Source organism: Pempheris klunzingeri, chromosome 14 (assembly GCF_042242105.1).
Source record: "Pempheris klunzingeri isolate RE-2024b chromosome 14, fPemKlu1.hap1, whole genome shotgun sequence".
Lineage (NCBI taxonomy): Eukaryota > Metazoa > Chordata > Actinopteri > Acropomatiformes > Pempheridae > Pempheris > Pempheris klunzingeri.
In genome coordinates this window covers 4,647,383-4,667,718 of record NC_092025.1, presented here as the reverse complement: position 1 = coordinate 4,667,718, position 20,336 = coordinate 4,647,383, and the positions used below count along the sequence as shown (strand labels likewise).

At 43.5% G+C, this 20,336-nt stretch overlaps 4 protein-coding genes and 1 non-coding gene across 5 annotated transcripts; 1 reads left to right on the top strand and 4 right to left on the bottom strand.

The window, feature by feature from the left end:
- On the bottom strand, positions 1–7,509 carry LOC139213335 (zona pellucida-like domain-containing protein 1). The gene is made up of 10 exons (XM_070844012.1): positions 7,374–7,509; positions 5,973–6,199; positions 5,704–5,888; positions 3,679–3,751; positions 2,836–2,933; positions 2,455–2,535; positions 1,987–2,158; positions 1,387–1,504; positions 1,198–1,218; positions 1–152 (listed from the first exon to the last, which is right to left on the bottom strand). The coding sequence occupies exons 1-10, from the start codon at positions 7,507–7,509 to the stop codon at positions 1–3; spliced, it is 1,263 nt and encodes a 420-aa protein (XP_070700113.1).
- A 3,761-nt stretch (positions 7,510–11,270) lies between these two features.
- Positions 11,271–12,532, bottom strand: hist2h2l (histone 2, H2, like). Its single transcript, XM_070843879.1, has 2 exons — positions 11,825–12,532; positions 11,271–11,617 (listed from the first exon to the last, which is right to left on the bottom strand). Exon 1 carries the CDS (start codon positions 12,491–12,493, stop codon positions 12,113–12,115), a length of 381 nt encoding a protein of 126 aa, XP_070699980.1. The 5' UTR covers positions 12,494–12,532; the 3' UTR covers positions 11,271–11,617; positions 11,825–12,112.
- A 209-nt stretch (positions 12,533–12,741) lies between these two features.
- h2ax1 (H2A.X variant histone family member 1) lies at positions 12,742–13,605 on the top strand. Its single transcript, XM_070843907.1, has one exon. The coding sequence runs from the start codon at positions 12,825–12,827 to the stop codon at positions 13,209–13,211; it is 387 nt and encodes a 128-aa protein (XP_070700008.1). The 5' UTR covers positions 12,742–12,824; the 3' UTR covers positions 13,212–13,605.
- Positions 13,606–14,708: 1,103 nt separating this feature from the next.
- LOC139212796 (heat shock cognate 71 kDa protein-like) lies at positions 14,709–18,190 on the bottom strand. Its single transcript, XM_070843329.1, has 8 exons — positions 18,061–18,190; positions 17,651–17,856; positions 17,415–17,567; positions 16,777–17,332; positions 16,420–16,622; positions 16,026–16,224; positions 15,702–15,934; positions 14,709–14,926 (listed from the first exon to the last, which is right to left on the bottom strand). Exons 1-8 carry the CDS (start codon positions 18,083–18,085, stop codon positions 14,741–14,743), a joined length of 1,761 nt encoding a protein of 586 aa, XP_070699430.1. The 5' UTR covers positions 18,086–18,190; the 3' UTR covers positions 14,709–14,740.
- On the bottom strand, positions 16,293–16,385 carry LOC139213582 (small nucleolar RNA SNORD14). Its single transcript, XR_011585448.1, has one exon. It is a non-coding gene; the product is annotated as a small nucleolar RNA SNORD14 (small nucleolar RNA).
- Positions 18,191–20,336: the final 2,146 nt, after the last annotated feature.

Sequence of the window (20,336 nt, the reverse complement as noted above, 5' to 3'; positions counted from 1 at the left end):
TCACTCTCGTGCACACAGAATCGTCTTGTTGACACGGGAGTTATTCCTCTGGTAGACAATGAACGCCACCAGGATAAGGCAGATGGTTCCAACGACGCCTGCCACAACCGACATAGCAAGCACACTGCTGCTCACATGAGCCTGCTGAGCTCCTGAAAGGAAAGATACCAAGGATGAGACCCTGCAAGCAAGGTACGCTTTGTAGAACAGATCTCTACACATTTAGGTAGTTTACTGTAAAGCTAGCTGGTTTCCCTGATCACACACACACACACACACACACACACAGGCAAGGTGATTGTCAGGCTGACTGATGACAGTTAAAGATACTTCTTTCCACTCATGTTTGGCAGCTTGTCCAGGTTTTGGTTGGCTGAGAGACTGAGGCACATCGGACCCAGGTGAACTTCAAACACACTGACATGCTAACTTTTCTGGCTAGGGCACTCGTTGAGCAATTCACATCCAAGCCACTCGGTGCCATCCAATCCAGCATCCAGGTCTTAGAATCTATCCATGATCCCTCTCCATCACAGCCCTTTTCATCCTGCCTTCAAGTGTGGACATTTGGAGCAGGTGTACATGCTGCTGCTGTTAGATACTGATTGGTTGCCACTTTGTACAAACCAGTTGGACTGAAACATACCGAACTCCTACTTCACCTGTCACTTTTGACCTCTTGGGGGCAAACAGTTGCTTAATTACAGAAAATGTGGCAAATAAAAGCCCAATATTAAACATCCTTTGAGCCTTTTTGGTCTCTTTGGTAAATCTGGAGAGAAATATCTGGCTCTTTAGCTGCTCCACTGTGTCCACCAGCTAGTTTCTAACTGTATCTGTCTGCTGGTTGCTGCTCAGCAGGCAGTGTACACTGTGTTTTTAGGACTTTTTACTGAAAACAACACGATGAGAGCGGTCAGAATGAACCACCACAGTTAAGACAGTTAAACATTGAGCAGAAACTCTCTGTGGAGCTGAGCTCAGCTTCAGATTCAGCTCATGACCCCTGTCACATTGTCATTCAAGGGGCACGCCCCAGTCTCACTTTACCAGGAAAGGATTCTTTGTCCGACCCTTCACTTCTGACAAATTCACTCATACTACACCTATATCTCCTAACAGCTGGTGTCTGTATGATCAGGGGGGTAACCAAATGACTTCACGTTGAGTGAACTCATGTTGGCAGTGTATGCTCACCTCCAGATGCATTCACAAGCCCTGTGAGAGAACAAGAGAAACGCTCAGTTCAGTCATGACCAAAAGAAACCTCCAGTCAACTCATGCAGCCTGACGTGAGACAGGTACAATTCAGAAACATATGACTGGGCTGTTAGAGTATTTCTGAATTCTGAGGCGTCAGCCTACGAGGACCATTCACATTCTCACCGCTGTCCAGCCGGGTAGAGATGGGGCCTGAGCTGATGGTGGCCATGTCGCTCACAATGGTGTCCTGGTCGTTGTTGGTGTTACGGCGCCTCCTCCTGTTACTGCTGGTTGTGCAGTTCTGCAGGTGAATGGGTGAATGTCATTTTGGTTAGGACCGTTTCCTCTCAAAAATAAAGTAGCCTGGGTTGTTACAGCATTCTGTAACAGAATATTTGAGAAGTAGCAGCACCTTCTGATTGCCATGACGGCTCTCCATGATAATACACTATACGATCCATAGCATGATATCATTTGTGCAGCTCAGTATCCCAAGTAAATCTGTTTATATGGAATAAATCTGTACCTTACATCCAACAGTGCAGTGTCAATGGATGGAAGGAATTAGTGTGCAATATATGTAGCAGAAAGTAGGGGTGTGTAGGTCGGAGCGTGTAGCACGTCCGACTTTCATACAGGAGACCTTGAGTTTACATCCCGTCAAAACTGGAACCACTGCCTTTGTCGCAGAAGGTAATGCAGGGTTTTCTTCAATCGATCAATATCAAAGTTGTAGTCTGACGAAAGGTGTGATGTGTGTTGGACCTGGAGGCAGAATCTGACCTGAAGGAGGCTGGGGCAGTAGCTGGTGACACAGAGCCGGGTGGCACAGTGTAAGTAGTAGGTGGAGAGAGTTACGTCTGCGCCTTGGACAAAGCGGAAAGCCTCGAAGGAGAAGCGGGCTTCCTGCTGCTCTCCGTTGAGTCCAATTACTGTCTGGCCATCCCGGTTACACCTTTAAGAGGGCAGGTGGTGATTTTTCAGTCCAACATAAATTTAGAGATAGTAACTTTTCTGGATGAAGCATCTATGTGGAGGGCTTGAAGTAGGCGTGTCATGTTGTATTTTGTAAATTGAAAAACTTTAATTTCTGTAGATGAAATTAGCAACAATCTGAGAAATTAATCAAGTCATTAATGAAGACGGTGAGATATGGGCCTTTAACAACATTATCTCTGTGTTACAAAGCTCTGTATTTTTCACACTGAGTCCAGTTGTTTCCCTGTTCATCCCTAGAGACTGATAACTCACCCAACAAACAGATCGTAATTATCAGTGCTGATGGGAAAAGGCGAGCTTGTGGCGTAACATCGGTCCAGGAGCACGTTGAATCTGCGAGGAAGAGTTTTGGTTTCAGCACAGACAGACAGAGCCAGTCATACATTTTCCATTATGTGGTCACATCATATTGGGAGTAGAGAGTCTTGTTGGAGATATTGGCACAGGGAGAGTTTTGTGCTTATCTAGAATTTGAATTCAGTAAGCCTGTGTGTGCTCCTTCAGACCAACGAGAGCAGTTTCGAGTTCTTTGCCCGATATTTGGGATGAAAATGCCAGTTTGTCTTTCTCTTTCTAAGAGCAGAAAAATTATATAATAAGTAAACTTCTGTTGCAGAGACTTGTGTGAAGTACCTGTTTGTGAGATTGGACGCCTTCACCTCTACAAAGATCCTGGTCTTCAGCTCCAGGCCTCCTGCTGGGATCTGTAGCAAGGACGAGTAGCTGTTGTCCTTTAGACCCAGCGACAGAGGAGGGGGGGGGGATAGGGTTCAGATTGAGACTCATTGAGTGCTTTGAGTTCCAGAAGCAGTTTTACAGTTTACACTGGGGGGGGCACCGAGGTGGGGTCATGTCTGGCCTATATAAGATGTGGAGCTGTAAATTTAGCATTTCTATAAAATGGAATTAGCCTGTTAAAGTGACAGGAGGTGGAATACAACAAGCAGCAAAGGTTCCAGTTTGAATCCAGCAAGTCATCAAGAACTTCAACCCAATTTCTTTATATGTGGGAAGTCCTGGAGTGCAGAAATAGTCCAGCACATGATTCCCTGTCAAAGCACGAGCTGTCATTTTACTGATGATGGTGTACAGAAGCTATGTAGCTTGTTGGTAATTTTTACCATCTTTACATCAAGAACCATGATGGAAATAAATCCTGGACTTCATTTTGTCTCCCTTGACATTTTTGTAGCTATGTTGTGATTTGACGTCCTCCCTCTTGTAATTTCAACTAAACAAAGCACACGTTGATCCTGAGTTAGAGGAGAAACAGTTTAGTTCTCTTTCCTCAGTTGAAATAAGTGTCTTGTACTTGAATGACATTTGAAAGATGGTGTCAGTTTGGGCCTACATGCGGCTGACCACAAATACCAAATCCATGGTGATGTGTCACTCTGCCTTTTGTGACAATAAGCAAATGTTTTTCTCTGACATTTCACAAACAGCAGCTTTCTGTCCACACCTCAGCCTTCTTACCGAGTAGAGTCCCATGCTCAGTGTGCTGATGAAGGTCCCGTTGTTGTCTTTGACTGCCAGGTTGACCCCAGACCTGTTGGAACAGAAACGTCCTGTCCTTAGCTGGAAATTGTTACGGGAAAAACCCAAGTAATCTACAACCAGGTCATCTTTCATCTGATACATGAGGGAACGACGCATCAGGGCGAGATTCAAGCCCTGCTGAAACTAGACACAAGGGTAACACACACCTCTGACACCACTGGCTGATCCATGACCACATATGGTAACTTGATACATTTTTTTAGTAAAATCTGACAAAAGTGTGACATCACGCAAGTTAAGACATCGAAGAATATGGCAAGAAACACATGACACCAAAGAGGAAAAAGTAAGACGTAGAAAACACTGTTGTGATGGTGAGAAGTTGGAGGAGTCATTGATAGAAAAACTGGGGTAGGTGTCCTCGTGTGTCTCTATGCATAAAGGCATGCAGTGTTTACTGTGCATGTAGGTGTGAGGAGGGCAGCGTATAACAATAACTCATACTTTGATACATACAGTCAAGCTGAGATGACGGTCATTCATCTACAAGCATCTTCTCTTCTCAAACTGTCTGTTTTAATGGGAGAAACAGGACTTGTCCCTTAATATCTATGCTGCTTATTTCTATTGATTTCATTTGACACACAACTTGTATTTTGATATCCCTTTTAATTATCTAGCCATTGTTTGATTCATTCAGTTCCCATCATGGTATGATAGTGAGGAACGCACTCGTTAGTCATTAGTAATGTACAACTGCATTGTCCAAACTGAGACTGATTTTTTAGTTTGAGTTAGCGCTCTTTAACTTTAACTTCAACTTAATTGTTCCAGAGAGGACATTTGTCTGAAAATACAGAACAAACAGTGACTTCACTTCTTAAACCTGCATTACTGGTCCTCGTCATCCAGCTCAAAACCACAGTGGTCACCCATCAGCATCACATGGAGGACTGATCATCAGCCATATCTGACCTGATCCTCAGTATTTTTTCCAGATGAGACAGTTTCTCAGCCTGTTAGACCTGTTTGGCCTTTGTTGCTCTGAATCATCATTCAGAGTAACAAACTGTCTGTCCACAGCATGGAGGAATAACTCTTGTGATGGTAATGTAAGATGGATGAGGCAGTTTAACCCCTATGATCTCACTATGTGATGCAGCCTGTTCTCTTCACTTGGTGAGATTTTGCCAAATCAGACGGCCATAGAAGAGATCATGACTGACTCAAGCATGGAACTGAGTCATGGTGTCCATCACCGCTAGTTCTCCTTCTACTTATCCCCATGCAGAAAGGTTAAAATATATCACTTCCTGTATGGCAGGAAGTGACTTCCTGTATGACAGGAAGTGATGCATGATAAGCACGATAAAAACTCTTGCACACTGTAGTACAATATAGAAAAAACAGAACCACAGAGTCAAGCTGTAACTCATCCTTGATTAGCAAAATGAGAGCACAGTATAGGAACATACCACGAGGAGCATAGAGAAATTAAAGGAAACTAGCAAGACTTTTTTTGGGTTAGATTTTAAGAGTATCCAACCAAATCCTCTTTGGCTCAGTGGGTGTGAGTAACTCGGCACATCAGTCTGTCGCCAAGCCGTGACTCAAATTCTGATCACACTTTCTTTGCCATTCTGGTGCAACCTTAGCCAAGTGTGAGCCTTAGCCAAGGTTACTTTAGGCTCGTGAATTGGCTCGTGTGCAATGAGTGCGCTTGCGGCATTAAATCTGAGCTGAAATCTTATTACAGGCCTTTGACAGACACAGACACTGGGCTTTTTTTTTCTTTTTTATGTCAAAGCATAGAGGTAAAGTCCCTCCCCTTCCAAAAAAATAAATCATCTTTCTAGTGATAAACATGTAATTCAGGACACAATTCAAACGGGTATGTATTATTTTCCCAAAATCTGGTCCAATGTCATTAGAATTTCAATAAGTATAACAAATAATGCTTCTAAAACAAGTTGTTTTCAAGTGTGCATAAATGCCGCTTACACGCTCATCTGAGTGTTGTTGACCAGGTACTGCAGGGGGTAGCGGCAGGAGAACCTGTACATCACCTCCTGGTGATAGGTGATGGATCCTGTGGTTGGGTCCTCAGAGCAGATCATGCCTGAGATGTTGATGTGCTGGACGTTGGAGAAGTCTGCAAACAGTCCGGTCCCCACCTCCTGAGTGACCTTTGAGGAAAAAGAGGTTGAGTTTGTTGAGTAAAAATCTGTTGTGAGTAGCATCTGCTGGGTGTCCAGGTTTGGGTCACCTACTGTCAGCGTGCTGGAGCAGGCAGTGATCGCCTCCTCTGTGATGGAGAAGTTGAATTTGACAACAGGCGGGTCGGCTGTCCAGTCAGGGGTTCCTTTGCACTGGTGTTTGGAGTGCTGGGAGTTGAGTGCCAAAAGTGATTCGTTGTATCCATTGAAGTAGATGGGACACAGGAGGATCTGGAGCTCCACCGTCTGAGAGCCACAGAGGACCTCGATATCTGAGTTAGCTGGACAGACCGAGGATGAGACGGCAGTCAGCTATCATGAGGAGTACTATTCAGCCTGTGAAAGTATCTGTGTGACGTTTTGTGTCAAATCTGAGAAAATGAGAGAAAATCTTTGGACTGGGTTTGAGATTATTTTTAACCAACTGAAGGTGTGGAGTTTAAAAAAGTGGACATTTAAGAGACAGAGCGTTTAACCCTTTGAGGGTCTTCAGCACTTTCTAGTGTGTTATGATTTTTATTTTTAGCATATTTTATCAGTTTTTCATGCATATTGCTTATAATTTTGCAAGATGGTGAATTTTTCAGAGTTCTCAATTTTTTTCATGTATTTTTTGTGTATTTTAGACCATAAAATGATGCGCATCATGACAAAAACATGGCAATTTAAGGGTTAATTTTTTAAAAAACTAATTAAAATTTGATATGTATGATTAGGGCTGATGCTGGTCTAAAAAACTATTTAAAAAAAATTAAAAAAAAAGAAAGATTTTTAACATTTTTATGGCTTGTTTTTATGCATACACATTTATGTGTGTAAGGATCTTTAACGTGATTATTTCTGAGGACCTTCAAGGGGTTAAATGAGTTACAAAGAGGGACAAACAATTCATTTTTCCCTTAGACAACATTGCGTCCACCTCCATGGACACGAAACCCTCCCGGTTGACTCCTCATGATCAGGTTCTTGGAAACTAATGATTACACTGTTTAAAAAAAGACGGCAACTCAATCTGCAGCTTAAATCAATTACATTTTTGATTCTGGATGAATTTGGACGGTGATGTGTTTTCAACAACAAATCATTTTGAATTCGTCGTTGCTTTGATTCGACTCCTCCAGCTCTATGGAGGACGTAGTAACAGTTCAGATTATGGTCTGCAAAGGACAGTGGGAGCAAGGGGCTAATTATAATAAGGACGCTTTCTCTAAAATTGGGCGATATTATAATAATATTATATTAATTAGTCACAAACTATTCAAATGATCTTTTTACGGTGCCATCTTTTTTAGGTGCTATTTTTATTTTAGCCCTCTGCCTTCAGTTAGACATAATCAATGCAAAACAGCAAGAAAATATCCAGCTTAGCAGCAAGCAGGGGACGGGGGGGAAGGAGAATTCAGAGCAGCAGGTGGATGAAAAGAATAGATAGTGAACACTACAGGTTTCACTGACCTGGTCTCCTGAATGTGGAGTGTCCTGTGCAGGCATTTTGACCTCGGGCGAGAAGGAGTGTGGCAAGATGATACGTAAAGATGGCCAGCCACATTGTCCTCAAACTACTGGACAAAGCACATGACAGATCAGACATGATCCTCTTCCTGCTGATCGTGTGAAAGAGCCGGCACACTATCAAAGCTAAAAGTGTTCGATAACCAGTAAAATGTCTCCTGTGTAAGCCGCTAGCTTGAATTACTTTATATACAGTTGATAGTTTGTAAGTGCTTCCCAGCCGAGGGGTTGGGACCCTCCAAAGGGTCACCAGATATATCTGGGGGGTCGTGAGATGATTAATGGCAGAGGAAAGAAGAAAAAACATATTTTTTCAAATTTTGGACTTTTCTCAGATCTTTGATGTTTTGTGAAATATTGCAGAGTCTCTCCAGTTTGGGCTCAAACTGTTATTTCAGTGAAAGCATGTGAGAGATCTGCTAACAACTCACTGACACCTGTCTTATGAAAGATGTTGGCAACCACTATTTACATTTTTAATAATACATTGTCCTGTATTTTCTAAATTCTTCTTATGTGTTTTTAATCTTTAAAGTAGTCTGTAACTACAACTCACTGGGACAAAGAAACAATATTTCCTTCTGGAGTGGAGTAGAAGTAAAATAAAATGGAAATATTCAACTTTCTACCACTGCAGAAATGTGGAAACCCTTTATTCCAGACACGAGTAATTCTAAACTGATAGAATGCAACATACACCTTTTCAAACTGCACAGAGTGCTGTGAACATTCAACACATCATATATTTCAAACATGGTAAAGAAAGCATCAGCCAGATGAAAAAATATGACATCCATCAGTAGCAGTTGCCTTAATATCCTCCAGGTGATTAAAATGAAATGTCTCAGAAGCACGGAGCATCTAACTCAAAGGCACAGACGTGTTCTTCATGTGCAGAGTTCGTTCTTACCTTGTGTTGGCCCACCTCTTTCCCTTAGTATATATTTTCAGTGTCTGCTCTTACCTTCATGACTTGCAGCCATTTATAGTGGCCTCCTTTCCAGCTAAAAGGAGTGCACAGGAAGCTCATTGAGAAGAAAGGGAAAGGCAAGAGAGCAACACAAGCTGGTTGGATCCAACAACGGGATCATCTGACAGATGTGGAACAATGAGAGAACCTGTATGGAGTGTCCTTGGTCTGATAGAGCAGTATGGCAAGGAGCTATAAATTCAGCTTCAATTTCAGCATGTTAGTGAGTTCCATAAGTCACATCATTACAGATGGGTTCTATTTAAAAGAGAAGATAAAAAAAATCTGAAAATCTGTAGGAAGATGATCCTTTAGACAAGATCATTGTTGCTATTCCTCTACTGTTTCTTTAGCGCTGATTATTAAAGATGGCAGTTTGACGGTTGGTCACAGACCCAATAAGATATATATCTTATATAACATAATATCTAGAAGAAATGACCTGGCATATACAAGCAGAACAAAGTCCACAGAAAACTACAAACCCTCCTAAATATCTGAGGAAACCTCAGGTCACCTGCCCTAAAGACATTACATAACCAAAATATTAATGCCTACTGGGTTTGTTTTCTGCCATATTTACACCTAAAAGGGGCCATGTTATGAATCCTGCTCCACTAAAGTGTGTGTTTTGTCACTTCTGCCAGGGGCTACCACTCTTTGTTAAGAAATTAGGTCTCCTGCACACCATTTCACACTTGGAGAGAAAGGCACACCCTGCCAAACAAAACCCCCTATCATTGTCACCTGAACCATGAATCCCCCCAGATCCCCTCCAGGAACCCTGAGACCTGATCCAAACAATGGGGTGGAGATGGTCTTACACAGGGCTTAGCATTAAGTAGCTGTCTTATCTGTCCTTTCCCCCATTCAGCAGCCATGAGTGCACCAGAGTGTGTTATTAGCCAGATAACCTCTGAAATCGACTTTTTTCTTAATCCTGGGTGCTGAAGCTTGAGGCGAACATGATGTCTGCACAAGCACATCGCATAGATGTTTCTATGTCACGTGACATTCATCCCTCATGAACCACGTTTGGCTCTTTCAGATCTAGAGCAGCTGCTGCATTCGTCTCGATACATAGCGTGTGGTTTTACTGTGCACGACGTACCTACAGATTCACACGTTTGTTACAACATGTGATCCGCCTATGAAACGTTTGATTACTTCCATGCAGCCCAGAAGTAGATTAGGAAACAGTAACATGCCCACTTCTTCAACAGAGACTTTGAACCTTAAGCTAAGGTTATAGTACCTGCGCAGCATCCTCTCTCCTTGGTTTCTGTTTCCATCCCCTATGGGCACAACACCCTTAACAATCTGTTAATTCCTGAATGAAGCAGCTCCTTTCATTGTGCACCACAGCAACAAGATCTGCAGGATATCACAAAGAGTCTGCTCTGCTTTTGTGGAATATTAGCCATCAATTAATGTCACCCATGTCCTCAAACACAGGGCCAACATCTATGAAAGGAAAATAAAGTTACTTGAAATGAAATCCATCACAGCGAGGACAGGAGATGTCAACAGGTTTATTGAATAGGAAAACACAGATTTGGATTTTCATTAATTCACCATAAAATAAAATGCACATGTGGGTGAAATGCTGTTTCTGAAATGATTTTTTCACATTGGAAAAAGATTGAAAAAAGATTCCACATGTGAAACACATGGAAGATCACAACATCGCGTGCAAGTGTTTAATTTCATATGTGAAATCATATTTTTCACATTTGTACTGCATTTTACATGTGCTTTTCTCATGACAAATGCTGTTTCTAACCCCCGTCACCACAGTAGGATATTCAGTTCTGCTGGAGAAGTACTGAATCAAATATGTATTTATTGTATTGGCCTAAAGTAATCCTATTCAAACATAGTGAATCAGAAAATACCAGAATCAGCCCAGAAAAAATAGAACAGCCCGTAGAAAATAAACCCCCAGACTCCCACAGCAAACCAAACACAACCAACATAGGAAAACTGTTAGTTGTGTTATCAATTTTAAAAAATGTAGTTAATTTGCATATTGTGTAATCAGAACTATTTCCTGGGACAGGAAATGTGTGTGTGCTGCATGTGTGTCAGAAGGCTCCCACCCCCCCGATAGTGAGTGATACTTTAAATTAGGAACCATGGCAAACATGAAGTGAATACATAGTTCCATCTGTTAAAACTGCAGAGGTGGAAGTGGGGGCTTTTGCCTGGGGTCCCCAGGACCCCAATACATATGTTGTTAAAGAGCACTGATTCAAATAGAAACAGAAAAACGATGACATAAAGTCATGAAAAGTTGGGACGGTGGAATAAAGCTTGTGTGAGATCAGCAGTTCATCTCAGCGATCAGAGTACCTGCAGACCTACAGGAACTCTTTTTCTCATACTTACATTGTTGTGAAAGTGTTCCTGTTTTTGTGTCCACTCCTTTTACACAAAGACAAGATCACTTCAACCAATTATGCCTAACGGGCAGTTTTTTGTTGACTATTTATTTCAAAAAATCATTTGAATTCTTCTGCATTATTAAATTCAATTATTCCTCAGGTGTCACCTGCCTGCTAAAATGGAGAACACATGGAGGATAAAACAGGATCAGAGAACAGGATGGTTCACTCTATTTCCCTCTGTGGGTCTGGAGATGAGCAGTCATCTGCACTTTGACAGCTGTTTCCGCAGCATTTCCTTCCCTTAATCACTTCTGATACAGGTTTCCTTTTGACTTCCTGAATGTTTTCTGCGTTAAGTTTTGTGATTTGTTGGATGTGTGGAGCTCTGCAGCCAGTGTCCTGCTCCATTAGCTCCTCTTTCAACAGGTGCATCATCATCAAATGAATAACATTCAAGTGTGGAAACAAATGAATACCTTTTCTTTTATTTGTGCACATTTTACCAATAATGTTTTCATACTTTTCCGTGACATTTTGAATGCAGTATTTTTTACATTGTGGCATAGAGACACATTTACTTACAATTCAAAGTAGCGGGGAGATATTTAAATTCTAATAGTTCAGATAACTCATCACCCCCTTAACAGGCCACCGGCTGAAGTTTGGAAAATCTTTGGAGAAACCAGCAGAAGCTTTAGCTCCCACTCCACAGAAGGCAGGTTTGGATCCGAGTTTAACTTCCTCCCCATCTTCTCTCCAGGTACCGTTTGGTGTCGCTCTGCTCCTGCGCTCCCAGGCACAGCTCAGCCTTTTCCCGACTGCCTCAGCAGCTGATGGGAGAGGGAATGGTTTTCAGGAGACCACAGGTAGAAACAAAACTACTGGTCGGTAGTAAGTCACAGCTTTAATCTCACAATGTTGGTTTCAACTGTACCATCACATACAACTAGGCCGGTAGGTAATTCTTTAAGGTGCATGTATGTATCACAATGATGCAAAGCAAAGGAGACTTGTACAGTTTAAGAGCACCGACTTACATTCGTTCTGAATTTATTAAATGATTCGTTAAAAACGTTACACTGCTCAGAAAAAACGAAACACTGAGTTAAAACAAAATGGCAGGCTACGGTTCCTCTGAATCTCAGACCTCCACCGTGAGGCCTGGCTTCGGTTGGCAGTCACTCTCCTGGAAAACCGGCAATGGTGCAAAATCACAAACGCAGTTTTGGCTAAGTAACGCCGACACGGAGAAGGGGGGCAACAGAGCGTCTCGGTGTCGGTTTGGTGACTGCTGCCCCCCCCTCCTGTCGAGCCTCTGTCCGCTTCTATTTGGAGCTGGTGTACTTGGTGACGGCCTTGGTGCCCTCGGACACGGCGTGCTTGGCCAGCTCCCCGGGCAGCAGCAGGCGGACGGCGGTCTGGATCTCCCTGGAGGTGATGGTGGAGCGCTTGTTGTAGTGCGCCAGGCGGGACGCTTCTCCGGCGATGCGCTCGAAGATGTCGTTGACAAACGAGTTCATGATGCCCATGGCCTTGGAGGAGATCCCCGTGTCCGGGTGCACCTGCTTCAGCACCTTGTACACGTAGATGGCGTAGCTCTCTTTCCTGCTCTTGCGGCGCTTCTTGTCTCCTTTCTTCTGAGTTTTGGTCACGGCCTTTTTGGAGCCTTTCTTGGGCGCAGGGGCTGATTTTGCAGGATCAGGCATTTTCCCTTTCGTTTAGGTGTCAGTGAAATAGAGGGGACGGGGCAACACTCAGGGTACCGCCCCATCCACGGTCCCTTATTTATAACGTGGCTGTGCAAATGAGTGTGTGCCGGTCCTTCCCTGCGATTGGAGCGTCCCCCACCAGAGGCCCGTTTTTACCGGAGGACGCGCTGCGCTATTGGCTCGTGCGGTTCGGTGTCAGTCCGCCAATCGGAGCAGCCTGTGCGGTTTATATTCCTTTACTTGCTGCTACATTACGTAAAGGTTCAGGCGCTTCCATTCGGCGGCTCGCAGTGGTTCGTACTCATCAATAGTAACATTCCCAACCATCATGTCTGGCAGAGGGAAAACCGGGGGCAAAGCCAGGGCCAAGGCGAAGTCCCGCTCCTCTCGGGCCGGACTCCAGTTCCCGGTGGGTCGAGTCCACAGGCTACTGCGCAAGGGCAACTATGCGGAGCGCGTCGGCGCCGGGGCTCCGGTGTACCTGGCGGCCGTGCTGGAGTATCTGACCGCTGAGATCCTGGAGCTGGCAGGAAACGCGGCCAGGGACAACAAAAAGACCAGGATCATCCCCCGGCACCTCCAGCTGGCCGTGCGCAACGACGAGGAGCTCAACAAGCTGCTTGGCGGAGTGACCATCGCTCAGGGCGGCGTGCTGCCCAACATCCAGGCGGTCCTGCTGCCCAAGAAGACCGAGAAACCGGCCAAGAGCAAGTAAAAGACTCCCCACAGGCCCGGATCCAGCCGGGACAAAGGGCTCACCTCGGAGCCAGCCACTGTTTCATATGTGTTCGTCTTTTGGAGAAACGACAGATCTCAGATAGGGGGCAGACAGTGTTAGGTGTTGCTGTTTCTACTATGAAAACGTTCATTCGCTTCTCATCGGGACTTTCGCTCAGTCGCCGCTGTTGTGTTGTCGGCTGTGGAAAATGGAGGCGCTCTGAAGGCTGGGGATGAAGGCCGTGGAAAAATCACTTCTTAATATGGACCAATTCTAAGGGGAGGGGTTGTTTTTAGTTTCGCAACGCTGCTACAAAACGTGCAAAATTGTTGTATTGTTTATGTCATGTTTCAATAAATGTCCTGTAACCTACTGGCGCAGGGCAAATGCATCCAGTCTGTATTTTTGTTGTTGTCATCCGGGGACTGCGCTGTTGGTCTTTTGTGAAGGAACAAACGGCACATGAATGGGCTGCAGCTTTTTCTTGCATTCAGAGGGGTTCAGTGAAAGATGGAGAACAAACAGCACGTTTCACTTTAATGTTCAAGGTTCGCTTTATTTCTGACTGACACACTCCCTCAGTTTAACAATGGCAATTAATGTTTAACATAAGATGTGTAACAGCTCACACAATCTGGGTTTATTCACTGCTACAGTCCTGTGGAGAAGTATCCAGCAATATCTAGTAGGTGGGTGTCAATTCCCTGGCTGCGGGGTCTAGGCCTCATTGAGTGCTGGCAGAGGACTTCAATACCTGCAGAATGAAACCAGGAGTCTTCTGGTTGTGAGATTACACTCTAACATTTCTACTGTCCTGAAACATCTCATCGCCATCCTTCCTGTCGGAGGAGGAGGATGATGATGATGGTGATTTAGGGTCTGGTGTTTTGAATGTGTCTGTGCTATCTTGTGCCTCAGAATTATGTGTAACATGTTAACCCATAGACGAGCATTACACACACACACACACACACATAATGTAGAGCTAATGCTTTCAGTAAGGCTCGTCACAGACTACTACAGAAGCTACTTTAGAATATTAAAATTCAGTATAATCATAATTTGATACTTCACTGACCTGCTTTGTGTTCCTATGGTGTTGTTGCAGTACAGTTATCCTCTGCTTTACTTACCTGAACTGTCATATAACCCTCTGAAGAACCCCATGTAATTCTGCACTAATACTTTAACCTCTTAGATTTTAGTATTTTCATTGTTGCAGGGCATGATAAATTTCCAACTTTGTCCTCCTCAGAGTTGAGCTTACTATTTGAAGGATGTTCACAGTAAACTTTGAGTCCACTGGATAACTGTGTTACCTACATGATACACAAAGCAGCATGACACAGCATGAGACGACACATGCTGCAGTTATGATTTACTATTTTGGGCAACATGACAGAAAGCACAGGCCATATGTTTACACAGCAAATATCCCTGATCATGAGTCCGACTTTATGTGTTAGGTCTTCGAGAATGTCCGTGCTTGTTTAGTATTCAGGGATGTGAATGAACTGCAGACACAATTAATCAACTTCCTCGATGGTTGGTCCAGAGGATCCTCCACCGGCAGGAGCACCACCAGCTCCAGGGAAGCTGCTTGGCATTCCACCTGGCATGCCACCAGCACTCTGGTACAGCTTGGTGATGATGGGGTTACACACCTTCTCCAGTTCCTGTTGCTGGTGTTGATATTCATCCATTTCTGCGGTCTATAACATAGAAATCAAATCACATATTCTTATATTCAGTAGGAACAACTTGACCGGCTAAACGTTCAGTTCAATTCAGTTTACATATTCTGGTCCTGGAAATTGCCACAGCCAGCATCTGAAATGGGCTGTAAAAGGAATCTTTTTGGTCTGTGTTTGATCAAAGTACGTCCACTAAAAGTGCTTGTTTTTGCTACGGGCAGGCTGGGATTGTTATTCAAAGTGTCTGACAACATTACAGAGCAGATCTCTGCAGAGACGGACCTGTAAGATCTACTGATCAAGGCAGCAGTAGACCAACAACTCCTGTGCTCTGTGAGGTAAAATGACTGTTTTTGTTAAAGGATTGTGGTGGCTTTGAAGAGAGCGATATAACAGTTGTTTCTGGTTAAACTAAACTGATCTTAGGAGTTTATAAACTCAAGAATATGGACTCAAGTTAATGATAATGTAGCCCTAGAAAACATTAGTGGCTACTCATGGAATTACAATCATTTTCTGATGACATGTATTAAATATCTATTTAGCTCAGCAGACATCTAAATATGCAAAATACTAGACCCATTGAAATTTGGAATTACCACGCAGTCAGTACTGCTTCCTTCCTTGCAATTTCTAGTCATATGTTGAAAATACAAAATCTGAGTCATCATACTAACTCTGGCCTTAACCCTCCTACTAACTTAAGCAGGAAAGTGCAGGGAAAAGACATGATAAATATGTTGTTGATATTTCTGTATTTATGTTGCTTTAATTAATCAACACCAGTTCTCACTTGGTTCTTGTCCAGCCAGCTGATGACCTCGTTGCACTTGTCCAAAATCTTCTGCTTGTCGTCATCACTGATCTTTCCTGCAAGCTTCTCATCCTCCACAGTAGACTTCATGTTGAAAGCGTACGACTCCAGGCCGTTCTTAGCAGACACTTTGTCACGCTGGACGTTATCTTCAGCCTTGTATTTGTCGGCTTCCTGAACCATGCGCTCAATGTCCTCCTTGCTGAGACGACCTGTAAAAACGGGCAAGATTAGCATGTGATCATCTACTGTTAGGATGACACAGCTGCTGTATCTGAGGTAAGAGGCATATAAATTTTGTACCCTTGTCATTGGTGATGGTGATCTTGTTCTCCTTGCCAGTGCTCTTATCGACAGCAGAGACATTCATGATGCCGTTGGCATCGATATCAAATGTCACTTCAATCTGGGGAACACCACGAGGAGCGGGAGGGATGCCTGTCAGCTCAAACTTGCCCAGTAAATTGTTGTCCCTGGTCATAGCACGCTCACCCTCATAAACCTGTTGGGAGTGTGCACGGTTAGCAGACAGGTTTAACACAATGCATCTACAGTTCTGCTAGCTTTTATTCGCTCAGACATCCAAGGAAGGTCAGGGCCATCTTTGGTCTTGAGACCTCTGGTGGAAACTACGAATGGCAGGAATAAACGTCATCACTGCGAAATAGAGAGACTAATATAATATAGCTGTGTTTACCTGGATGAGAACACCAGGCTGGTTGTCAGAGTAGGTGGTGAAGGTCTGGGTCTGCTTGGTAGGAATAGTGGTGTTACGTTTGATCAGGACAGTCATGACACCTCCAGCGGTCTCAATACCCAGGGACAGAGGAGTGACATCTAGAAGCAGCAGGTCCTGCACATTCTCAGACTTGTCACCAGACAGGATGGCAGCCTGGACAGCTGTAAGAGAACCAAGTGACTGTTAGATCTTAAGACAATTTCTAAATAGGAGCTCAAGTTTATACCATGAAGGCTCATGATGAAGGCCAAGTTGTGCTGCTCTCACTATGCGAGCATTTAAGAGGAGAAATGAGTAAACTAGATGTGTGCTTACCAGCTCCGTAGGCCACAGCTTCATCTGGATTGATGCTCTTGTTGAGCTCCTTTCCATTGAAGAAATCCTGAAGCAGCTTCTGGATCTTGGGGATACGGGTGGAGCCACCCACCAGCACGATGTCATGAATCTGCCCTTTGTCCATCTTGGCATCACGGAGGGACTTCTCCACTGGGTCCAAGGTGCCACGGAAGAGGTCTGCGTTGAGCTCCTCAAAGCGAGCTCTGGTGATTGAGGTGTAGAAGTCAACTCCCTCGTACAGAGAGTCGATTTCAATGCTGGCCTGGGTGCTGGAAGACAGGGTGCGCTTTGCCCTCTCACAGGCGGTGTGAAGACGACGGATGGCTCTCTTGTTGTCGCTGATGTCCTTCTTGTACTTGCGCTTGAACTCTGCGATGAAGTGGTTAACCATGCGGTTGTCGAAATCTTCGCCACCCAGATGAGTATCTCCGGCTGTGGACTTGACCTCAAAGATGCCATCTTCAATGGTCAGGATGGACACATCGAAGGTGCCACCACCAAGATCAAAGATGAGGACGTTCCTTTCAGACCCCACCTGGAAAATAAGAGAAGATTGAGCACAGTTATACAGAGGTGAGCATACAGTAAATTATGGTACTTCTAAGACTGAAACTGACCTTCTTGTCCAAGCCATAAGCAATAGCTGCTGCAGTAGGCTCATTAATTATTCTCAGCACATTTAGACCAGAGATGGTTCCAGCATCCTTTGTTGCTTGACGTTGAGAGTCGTTAAAGTATGCAGGTACTGTGATAACAGCATTTGACACAGACTGAAAAAATGAAAAGGGGAGCTTTAATTGTCCTGTTGCGGTACTGTTGATAGTTGCTTAACGTTCTTATTCTGTAAACTCACCATCCCGAGGTAGGCTTCAGCAATCTCCTTCATCTTTGTCAGCACCATGGAAGAGATCTCTTCTGGGTAGAAGGTTTTGGTTTCACCTTTGTATTCAACCTCCACTTTAGGTCGTCCACTATCACTGATTATATTGAATGGCCAGTGCTTCATATCAGACTGAACCACTGGGTCCTCAAATCGCCTACCAATCAAACGTTTGGCATCTGCAATCCCCAGGAAACATGGAGATAAATGAATGTTTGCTGTTTAATCAAATAAACTTCTAGTTTATTTACTCTTTCACATCATATTAAAACATGGCACTACTTAATTTATTCCCTCAATCATCTGCCAGTGACCACACAATTGTGATTGTGATTAACTTAGTATTTCATAACATTTATCACTTCCCCTCGGTGTAACTTTACCAAAGACCGTGTTGGTGGGGTTCATGGCAACCTGGTTCTTGGCTGCATCTCCGATCAGCCTCTCACTATCTGTGAAGGCTACGTAGCTGGGTGTGGTCCTGTTGCCCTGGTCGTTGGCGATAATTTCCACTTTGCCATGTTGGAACACACCTACACAGGAGTAGGTGGTCCCCAGGTCGATACCAACTGCTGCCCCTTTGGACATGATTGCTTTGAGGAAGTAACACAATTCATGGTCAGTGTTATTCCAGCAGGGGGCATTGACATTCAATAATCAGGGTAAGATGCATACAGTATGGTAATATGTCAATCAAGTCGTTTACTTCAGTATTCCTCCAGACATTGTGAGTTGTCAGATATTAGAGTAAATACTAGTCAATACTAGTCATCATTATACAAAATTGTTCTTCAACCCTTATAGTGTGATGTAATTAAATAGCCTAGGGTCTGCCACAGTTCACATGTTAGTGGAAGGCAGCCATTGTAGGCTGTAGACATAATATATTATATAGTGGAACAGTGCAGAGATTCTCTACACTGTTTCCTCCTGGTCCTGTTTCCCAGGCTCTCTACTAAGGAGTGGATCTAGGCAACTAATAAAAAAAAAGTATCTGGTCACACACATCAATAAGGATTTCGTACAAAATCTCTCTTGCATTCTACACTTATTTGTGTGATGGCTGATCATGTGTATGTTTGTGACAGTGCGTGCCTCGACACCAGAAAACACTCTGCAGCATCACACTTGAGTGCCATTCAAAGTGCTGAACCCTAGACCATCTGGGACAGACAGGCATTCATAGCATGTCGTATGGATCGGAGAGACAGCTGATTAATACCTTAAATACAAATTATCAACCTTGTAATCCAAAGCGTTTTTGATGAGATTATATAAAAGTGGCAAATGTGGTAGGCAAATGAATATGATGTAATTAAATACATAATCATTATGCATCCTAATAAATATTACAGGGATAGAGAAGATGAACAACAGTATCACACAGATACCTGAACATGTCATCATTGTTATTTGGCAGTAAGAAGCATGTAAGGGCTACCTGGGAACAACAATACATAAGCCTATAGAAGGATATTATCGTCCTACCTTTATGATGCTATGGCACTCTGAGTCTCGCCTCACCAGACACACACAGGCAGAGGATGTCAGCCTCACTTCTGTACAAGCTTCCCAATGCTCCGTGAGTCAGAGCCAGTCAGCTTGCAGAACAGCAGTGAGCTTCCAGCACATTCTGGATCAGTCCTCACGTTCCGTTTGAGTCATCGTCCTCTGATTGGCTAAAACCTGGATAGCTGTGCAGCCTCTCAGAAGAGAGAAACAGAAATAGCTGGAGAACGTTCTAGGGCTTCCCTCAATCTATAGCTCAGGGTTTGGAAAAAAAAGGACAGACAAGTCTTCCAGAGAGCAAATGACTATCACTGTTTACTTGGAAATGTCAGATTTAGAGATGCAACCTAAAAACTAAAGTATACAGTACACTATATGAGCACTATAATCGGGCAAATTATGGCCAATACACACAGCTATCAATTATATTGTCACAGAATCATGTTGATCACAACTGTGATTGTGTCAGCATACTATTCCACAATAAGAAAGTGTGAACTCATGTGAATTTATTGCCTAATACATCCTTCCACACAGCTATGTTTAATCTGACCTGCATTCAGTCAGTGTTCTATATTGTTATAAGGTGTATTACATTTCATCTAACAATTCTGTCAAACTTAAAAGTCTTGATATTATTATTTATATACACTGCAAGAGCTTCTATAGGCCCAGACATTGTTGGTTAGTGGTTACTGTGTTCTCAGTGAGTCTCAGCCACCTGGTATCCTGATACCTCCTTCACAAGTCAAACTGCAACTGCAGCTGCAGAATTATTGAATGAATAGTCAAGTTATTTCGTCCCAGAATGGCAGCCTCAAGGTGGAAACGTCAGAAATGTCAGGCAGTCACCTAATAAATCCTCAGGACACCATGAATGTCTGTATAGAATCTCATGATAATTCATCCAATATTGTCATTTCACTCTGGACCAACACTGCCACAGTACTAGCATAGCTAAAATTATTTATGCTATGAGATACATTTTCTACTTTTTGAACAGTTATTGTGGAAATGAATGCTACCCCTTTTCAGTTCTCCCTATTCACTACTGTCTACTTTCACAAGACTTTCCAGCTCACACAAGTGATGTTAAGCTAAGCAGACCTCAGTAACACAGTGACTTGGTGGTTACAATTAGAGCGCCCAC

Coding starts and splice junctions, on each gene's coding strand:
- LOC139213335 (XM_070844012.1), bottom strand. CDS start 7,509: ATGTCTGATCTGTCATGTGCTTTGTCCAGTAGTTTGAGGACAATGTGG. Junction 6,200..7,373: donor CTCCACATTCAGGAGACCAG/GTCAGTGAAACC, acceptor CGGTCTGTCCAG/CTAACTCAGATATCGAGGTC. Junction 5,889..5,972: donor CCTGCTCCAGCACGCTGACA/GTAGGTGACCCA, acceptor TTTTCCTCAAAG/GTCACTCAGGAGGTGGGGAC.
- h2ax1 (XM_070843907.1), top strand. CDS start 12,825: ATGTCTGGCAGAGGGAAAACCGGGGGCAAAGCCAGGGCCAAGGCGAAG.
- hist2h2l (XM_070843879.1), bottom strand. CDS start 12,493: ATGCCTGATCCTGCAAAATCAGCCCCTGCGCCCAAGAAAGGCTCCAAA.
- LOC139212796 (XM_070843329.1), bottom strand. CDS start 18,085: ATGAACCCCACCAACACGGTCTTTG. Junction 17,568..17,650: donor CTGAAGCCTACCTCGGGATG/GTGAGTTTACAG, acceptor TCATTTTTTCAG/TCTGTGTCAAATGCTGTTAT. Junction 15,935..16,025: donor CACCATCACCAATGACAAGG/GTACAAAATTTA, acceptor CCGTTTTTACAG/GTCGTCTCAGCAAGGAGGAC.